At 37.0% G+C, this 8,451-nt stretch overlaps 1 protein-coding gene across 9 annotated transcripts in view; it reads left to right on the top strand.

The window, feature by feature from the left end:
- TRAPPC8 (trafficking protein particle complex 8) overlaps positions 1-8,451 on the top strand; it is a 111,465-nt gene that overhangs the window by 34,647 nt on the left and 68,367 nt on the right. For 6 of the 9 annotated variants that reach the window (XM_017497890.1, XM_037727773.1, XM_017497914.1 and 3 more), the window contains 4 exons: positions 771-1,033; positions 1,579-1,694; positions 2,383-2,533; positions 7,333-7,433. In XM_017497890.1, coding sequence (XP_017353379.1) covers positions 771-1,033; positions 1,579-1,694; positions 2,383-2,533; positions 7,333-7,433 — 631 coding nt within the window. The remainder of the gene's footprint in view (positions 1-770; positions 1,034-1,578; positions 1,695-2,382; positions 2,534-7,332; positions 7,434-8,451) is intronic. The other 3 variants (XM_017497907.1, XM_017497923.1, XM_017497897.1) reach the window with 2 other exon arrangements.

Below are 8,451 nucleotides of genomic sequence, written 5' to 3' on the forward strand. Positions count from 1 at the left end.
ATCTCAGCTCACTGCAACCTCCAAGCTCTGCCTCCCAGGTTCAAGTGATTCTCCTGCCTCAGCCTCCTGTGTAGCTCGGATTACAAGTGCACGCCACCACACCTGGGTAATTTTTGTGTTTTTAGTAGAGATGGAGTTTCACCATGTTGGTCAGGCTGGTCTTGAACTTGTGACCTCTTGGTCTGCCTGCCTCAGCCTCCGAAAGTGCTGGGATTACAGGCATGAGCCACTGTTCCCGGCCCATGTTAGTTTTTCTTCTGAAGATTTTACTGAGCCACTTGAGTTTGATTGTTTTTGACACTTAAAAATTTGTTTTATATGAGTAGTATGTGAGATTTCTTTTAAAATATTTTATAGAAAGGGAAGATGTGATGCACAACATTAATTATTTAAAAATTTACATGATTTTGAGAGCCTTATTTCTGATTTTAAATTACAGTGTTAGTAATGATAACTAAAATTTTATTACATTTTTTTCTTATGGCTTAGTTGTGCTGTTTAAAAGTCATTCATTATATTATTCAAAATAAAGCATTTTTTTCATTTCCTGGTTTATATGAATTTTCAAATTTCCAATACATGCACCAAAACAAATATTAACCCAAGCCCTTTAATTTTGAGGCCGTGGGATGTTACTGTGTTGTATCTTAGACATTTACATATACAGAAAGATAAGGGGTTTTAACATTCTGCTTTTTTTCCTTTAGCAGTATGATAGTATTATCACAATTTTCTGTTGCATTCTGAGAGTAAAAGAAAGATCTCTTTTTCAGTAGATGGCTTACCAAATAACTTCAGAGCTCACCCGCTTCAATTGGACCAATCCAGTGACCCTTCTAACAGTATTGATGGCCCAGATCATGTAAGATCTGTCTCATCGTTACATGAAACAAAGAAAGGAAATACTGGAATAATTCATGGTGCATGTTTGACACTTACTGATCATGATAGAATTCGACAGTTTATACAAGAGTTCACATTTCGAGGCCTTTTGCCACATATAGAGAAAACCATTAGACAATTAAACGATCAGGTAAGGTTTAATTTTTTGGATTAGCATTTTTAAAATTTAAGTAAATAGTAAATTTAAGAATTATTAGGCTGGGCGTGGTGGCTCACGCCTGTAATCCAAGCACTTTGGAGGCCAAGGCGGGCGGATCATCTGAGGTTGGGAGTTCAAGACCAGCCTGACCAACATGGTGAAACCCCGTCTTAAAAGAAAAAAAAAAAAAAAAGAATTATTAAACATATTTGAGGTTTTGTTTTGTTTTCTTTTTAAGATAGGCCAATATGAAGACTTCCCAAAATTATTATCAGGGATGAAATTCTGTTCAACTCTAGAAGAGGTTTATTCATTTTCACTAGGATTTTGCCAGCATGTTAGACAGTTTTCTTTAAATGTTTTCTTTTTCGTTTTTTTTTTTTTTTTTACTGACAAGAGCAACACCATAATTCAGTTTTAATAAAAATGAATGCTGACTAGTAAAGCTTTTTAGTTAAAAATTTTTTTGTGTGTGTGTGAAAGAAAAGTATTAAATTCTTTATATTTGTCAACATGTTTAATCTCTTTTTTTAAAGCTAATATCAAGAAAAGGTTTGAGTCGATCTCTATTTTCTGCAACTAAAAAATGGTTTAGTGGCAGTAAAGTTCCAGAAAAGAGCATTAATGAGCTGAAAAATACATCTGGCTTGCTGTGAGTAAAGTGTTACATTTTTGTTTTTCCTCTGTTTAACTCTGACTGGTGTTTGTACGATATCGTACAGAAGATAACTGTCTCTTTAATTTCTTAGTTTCCTATTGGTGAAAATTCAGGTAGATATGAAGAGTGACTCTAAGTAAATTATATTAATTTTTTAAAAACTGTAAGTAATTGGACATCTAAAAATAAATGGGAGAGTCACTTTACTTTGGGTCTGTTTCCTTATTTGTAAAATGATGAAGTTAGACTAGGTATTCATTAGTAACTATTCTGTACCTAAAATGTAATGGCCTGACGATTCTAAGACAAGGGACACGTTTAGTAAATTTTGCTTTACACAAAAAATCATTTTAAGGAAAAATATAATTAATCCATTTTGGATTTTAATCTTTCTCCTGGTTGTATTTATAAGTGAGTCACTCGGAATTAACCATTTACTTCATTATTTGACCATGGAGAAAATGTTTGCCTGCCATTGAGACATTCTCAGGGCTATAAATAATAAAACAGATATTTATGTTTCCAGATATTTTGGCGAACTGACACTCTTGTTGGAGGTAGAATTTCTTTAAAACATTATTAGTTTTCCTCATATTCTGGAAGAACATGCAGCTTGTTAATATATTTTATAATTTTAATGGTTTAGTAATACATTATAAATTATTTTCTTTTGTATTTACAGGTATCCACCGGAAGCACCAGAACTTCAAATCAGGAAAATGGCTGACTTGTGTTTTTTGGTGCAGCATTATGATTTGGCATACAATTGCTATCATACTGCAAAGAAAGATTTTCTTAATGATCAAGCAATGCTTTATGCAGCTGGTGCCTTGGTTGGTATTCTGTGGTATAATTCCTTTATTCTGGTACCATAAATGATTTAGAAATTTCTCTTGGTGGCAAACAGAATCCTTAGGGATAAAGTTGTACTCAAAGAGCATATAGTGCTTTATAGATTGTGAATTTCTTAATGCTGAGTTGATGGATTTCCCTCAAACTAGTTCATTAGGTGGGATGGTGGCACATGCCTGTAGACCCAGCTTCTTGAGAGGCTGAGGCAGTAGGATTGCTTGAGCCCAAGAGTTTGAGACCAGCCTGAGCAAAATAATAAGATTACATCTTTAAAATAAATTGAAGAAACTTATTTCTTAAAAACAAAACCCAGCTGATCTCGGTGGCTCACTCCTGTAATTCCAACACTTTGGGAGTCCGAGGTGGGTGGATCATCTGAGATCAGGAGTTCGAGACGAACCTGGCCAACATGGCGAAACCCTGTCTCTACTAAAAATACAAAAAATTAGCCAGGCGTGCTGGCACATGCCTGTAATCCCAGCTACTTGGGAGACTGAGGCAGGAGAATCTCTTGAACCCGGGAGGCAGAGGTTGCAGTGAGCCGAGATTTCGCCATTGCACTCCCAAGTCTGGGGAACAAGAGCAAAACTCCGTTTCAAAAAAAAAGAAAAAAAAAAAAATAACAAAACCCAAAAACTAGGTCATTAAAAGATGGTCATGTATCAGGGTTTCGTTCATGATTAGTACTTTCTAACTTTTGCATCAGCTTTCAGAATTTAATTTCATTTTTTATTATATTCAAAATACAAAATTTTTTTTAGAAGTTATTTTTAGGCCGGGCGCGGTGGCTCAAGCCTGTAATCCCAGCACTTTGGGAGGCCGAGGCGGGTGGATCACGAGGTCAAGAGATCGAGACCATCCTGGTCAACATGGTGAAACCCCGTCTCTACTAAAAATACAAAAAATTAGCTGGGCATGGTGGTGCATACCTGTAATCCCAGCTACTCAGGAGGCTGAGGCAGGAGAATTGCCTGAACCCAGGAGGCGGAGGTTGCGGTGAGCCGAGATCGCGCCATTGCACTCCAGCCTGGGTAACAAGAGTGAAACTCCGTCTCAAAAAAAAAAAAAAAAAAAAAAAAAAAGTTATTTTTAAACCTTGACAAACATTTTTAAGTTGCTTGATATATGACTTCATATTAGTCAAGAACATGTACTTTGGTGTGAGACACTCTCAGGCAAATTGTTGAATGTCTCTAAGCCACAGTTTTCTCACTTGTAAAAAATGTGAATCCTAATGGTATAGGATCAGATAAGGTGTAAGTCATGCACTTAGCATACTGCCTTATATATAATAAGGTGTCAGTAAGTATTGGTTGTGTTAGTTTTGTAATTGATTACAAAGCCAGGTGTTTCTGAAGCATTTTCTATACTTGTTGCCTAAAACCTTAAAATGTTTTTGAAAGTTATATGTGTAACCTGCTTTATGTGTTCAGAAAAGAATAAAATTAGCACTGTTACTTTCTATTTAATCTTTTAAAAAACATTTAAGCTTATAAACAGAAGTGAAGAAAAAATGTGTAAGAACTAATTTATTGGTAATTATGTAGATACTTTTTTTAACTAGAAAATATTCACAGGTTGACAGATACTTGTTTAATAACTGTCATTTGTTTTGCATTAATTTTAATACTGTGCATATATAAAATTAGTAACTTAAAAATAGAAGCCAGAATAGCAAGATTATATTGCTATTATTTTCTGTTTCTCTAATTTTTTAATGAAAATAGTAATAAGCCCACTTTTATTTTTTTTTGTGAGACAGACTCTTGGCTCACTGCAACTTCTGCCTCCTGGGTTTGAGCAGTTTTCGTGCCCAAGCCTCCTGAGTAGCTGAGAACACAGGCACACCCCACCATGCCTGGCTAATTTTTTTTTTTTTTGTATTTTTAGTAGAGACGAGGTTTCACCATGTTTTCCCAGGCTAGTCTTGAACTCCTGACCTTAGGCAATCCACCTGCCTCAGCCTCCCAAAGTGTTAGGATTACAGGCATGAGCCACAGCCAGCCCACTTTTTAAAAACCTTTCTCAGAAATGGAAAATATGCTATTGTTTGTGAGAAGTGTTTGAAAACATAAGTGAATTTTCCTTGGCTAAGTATTCTCTGATTGCTGATTATAGTCATCCAATTTAAGCTAATATGAAATCACAAATCATGTTATTATTAATACTTTGTAACATAGGTATGCATTTGTAATGATAACATTTTATGTAATATACCTGCAAGTAGAATGTTTGATAGATACATTTAAGCCATTCAACTGGAAGTATTAGTAGCTATTTAAGATAAAATAATGTAGCGCTGGAAAACAAAGGCATATTTGCCCCTATATGATATTTGCACACCTGAAAATCATTGTAGCCTTTAAAAGCTACCCTAAAAATAATAGGCTTCTGAGAAAAGTTGGACTGGGTTAGTCTTCTTGAAACCTATTCATCTTTGTAACCAGAGCACAAACAAAAACATTAAATGGTGGAAGATGATGGCTGAGGATACCTTAGAGAATATAAAAAATAAATTTTATATAGGGATTGGGGTGGAGAAGAGTTTCTAACCAGTGGAGCTGCCATGAAGGTGATCATAGAAGAAAGTACAGCCTGTCCTGAGCTCAGAGCTGTGCAAGACTGGTGATGTATTTCTCTGGAGACAGAGTCCGTGTGCACCAAAATGTAGGCATTTAGTTTTTAGCAGCTGATAGAGTACTTGTCTGTGCAGCAGCTGTGCTTAGGGCTTTTTCCTTTCCTACTGAAGAATATAAATTTATAATACTGCTATTTTTGATTCCCTTGCCTAAGAAAAATGTGTGAATAAATAAAAATTTAATTTGTACTGATATCATTTCCTTATTTACCATTCACATGTTAGCTAATTGGTGAGGTAAAAATGTGTTGTAGTAGAATAGACTAGACTGTATGCCTTTTTAGATGAAAACTGTAGAAGATTGATTTGCAGTAGCTTTGAAAAAAAGTATAGAAGATGTTTAGTCATAGTAACTACAAAGGCAAAATAAATATCACAGCAAAACCGGTAATAGGAATTCTTCTAGACTTTTTTTTAGATAATTTTTTTTGTTAGCGCTGAAGGAATTTTTTTTTTTTTTTTTTATTTGAGACGGAGTCTCACTCTGTTGCCCAGGCTGGAGTGCAGTGACTCAGTCTCAGCTCACTATAGCCTCTGCCTCCCAGGTTTAAGCAATTCTCCCGCCTCAGCCTCCCAAAAATAGCTGGAATTACAAGCATGTGCCATCTCTATAAAGATGATACCACAACCATAACTGTGTCACATCTCAGAAGCCCATGGAGCAAAAATAAATAAAAAGACCTCTCAAGCTAGTTTGGAAAAATAGATAGTTTAGATAAACTGTTCAACCTCCCACTTAAAGCTGTTAGGCAGAGTATCTGGGAGAACACTGCGGGTAAAATGCTGCCTAATAGTAATAACCTCTTGCTCTGACCAGCATAGGGTCATCATTTTGTTGTTGTTGTTGTTTGTTTTTTTGAGACCGAATCTCACTCTTGTCACCCAGGCTGGAGTGCCTTGGCACAGTCTCGGCTCACTGTAACCTCTGCTTCCTGGGTTCAAGCAATTCTCCTTTCTCAGCCTCCCAAGTAGCTGGGATTACAGTCCCCTGCTACCACGCCTGGCTAATTCTTTGTATTTTTATTAGAGACAAGGTTTCACCAGTTGGCCAGGCTGGTCTCGAACTCCTGACTTTCAGTGAGCCGTCTGCCTTGGCCTCGCAAAGTGCTGGGATTACAGGTGTGTGTCACTGGGCCTGGCCAGCTCAGCATATTTTTGATGGGAAAACGTAACTGTCAAATACTATAATGACAAAGAGGAAGGGGAAACATGAGTAGCTCTAGAAAACAGAAGATTTAAAAATCTGAATAAAAAATAGAAAAGCGAGGGACAACACACCTAACCACTAGGCCTGACCATTCATTCATTCATAAGCACATTGTATATCCAGGCACCCACTCACGTTGCCCCATACGACATTCAGGTAGATGCCAAAATGAGGACAAATCCAAATGTCTGCTCTCTTTGGAATTTCCATGGCAAATCTGAGTTTAGACAAAAGTAAAGACCTTCCTAGGGTCTAAACAAATCTTAGGAGGCAGTCTTTGCTCCCAGTGTCACCAGTGGTGGTCTTATATTTGCCTGAGCCCTTCATAATTGTCTGGACACCAGAATTCCTTCTTTATAGTCCTAGAGTTGAAGTGCTAGACCTTATCTAACTTTACCTGTAATGGAAGCATCTCTCTTTTGGCCTCTGTACTCTCCATGTTCCTTTGGGAATAACACATCCCAAAACAGTGGTCATTAGAGGGTGTTCAGGAAATGTAAGAAGAGAGTAATATAAATACAGTAAGGAAATGCCTTTTAGTCTCATATGATTTCTCTGAGACCAGGTGGCCAAGGATCCCCTAGTCTTTAAGGATATGTTTTAAAGGTCTTAATTTAAGGTACGGCAGTCTTTCTTCACAAGAGCCAAGTAAGACAGTGCTACTTGGAGGCGTCTGTAGGACTCTTACTCACAACTTACTTGAATTCTAGGTGTTCTTTTGACCTCTCTGACTTCAGGCCTTTCGAAGTCAGATCACACAGCTTCTCCGACGTGTGGGCTATAAATGTCAAGTCTGCATTAGGCTATGAAGTTTATACATGTGTATCCAGTAAAAACAAAACTCCAGCAAATTTCATTACAACTTTTAGGCTTCCTATCTAAATTATAATACTATTTCTTCTTTTGAAATATGTAAACTATGTCTTTTATTTTAGGAAATGGCAGCAGTGTCTGCTTTTCTTCAACCAGGAGCACCTAGGCCATACCCTGCTCATTACATGGATACAGCAATTCAGACATATAGGGATATCTGCAAGTAGGTGACTATATAAGATTTATATTGTATCCAGTTAGAGGTCAGTTTGTTCCTTTTTTTTTTCTTTCCATTCCTAAACTCCCAAATCAAGCTAATACAGTCAGAGACAAGTTGAGGTGATTTTTTTTTTTTTTTAATTGGGTCTTCTGCAGAGGAAGAGGTGATTTTTTAAATAATAAATGTTTTATTACACCTTTTCTATTTTGTTTGGGTTGATGGTTAGGCATGTGTTACATAATGTTGAGATTATATGTTACATTGAGAGCAATTTGTATTGTGGGAACATTTCTAACTTTAAACTGCTTTCATTTAGGAATTAGTCATTTTGCATTTTCTTTGTTAAATCGGCAAAACAAATAGTTAAATACTGTATTCATAGTGAATTCTGTTGGAACCCTGTAAGAGTTAGAACCCACCACCTATAAGGAGACTGTGAACTGGTCCCCAGTGGTCGGGGATATTTCATGGGATACTTGATGGGTAGACCTTGAAAGAAAGGTGGTTAGGACTTGATAACCATGAAGACATATCAGGAATTGTGATTGGCAGGCATAATGTTTTAGATGTGCATTACTGGTTAAAGAGAATAAAGCCCTGGCTAGGTTGGAAGGTTTCTGTCTAGGGAAAGTACTGGATGATAAATTTGGAAAGGAGGTTTGAGATAAATCTGTGTGAGGAAATTTTACCAACATGTTTGTTTGTTTGATTGATTGATTGATTTTTGAGACAGAGTCTCACTCTGTCTCCCAGGCTGGAGTGCAGTGGCATGATCTTGGCTGACTGCACCCTCTGCCTCCTGGGTTCAAGTGATTCACCTGCCTCAGCCTCCAGATTAGCTGGGATTATAGGTGGGAGCTACCATGCCTGGCTATTTTGTATTTTTAGTAGAGAAGAGGTTTCACCATATTTGCCAGGCTGGTCTCGAACTCATGACCTCAAGAGATCCATTCGTCTTGGCCTCCCAAAGTGCTGGGATTACAGCATGAGCCACCACCATGCCCGGCCCCTTTTTTTTTTT

Source organism: Cebus imitator, unplaced genomic scaffold (assembly GCF_001604975.1).
Source record: "Cebus imitator isolate Cc_AM_T3 unplaced genomic scaffold, Cebus_imitator-1.0 Scaffold12, whole genome shotgun sequence".
NCBI classification, from domain to species: Eukaryota; Metazoa; Chordata; class Mammalia; order Primates; family Cebidae; genus Cebus; species Cebus imitator.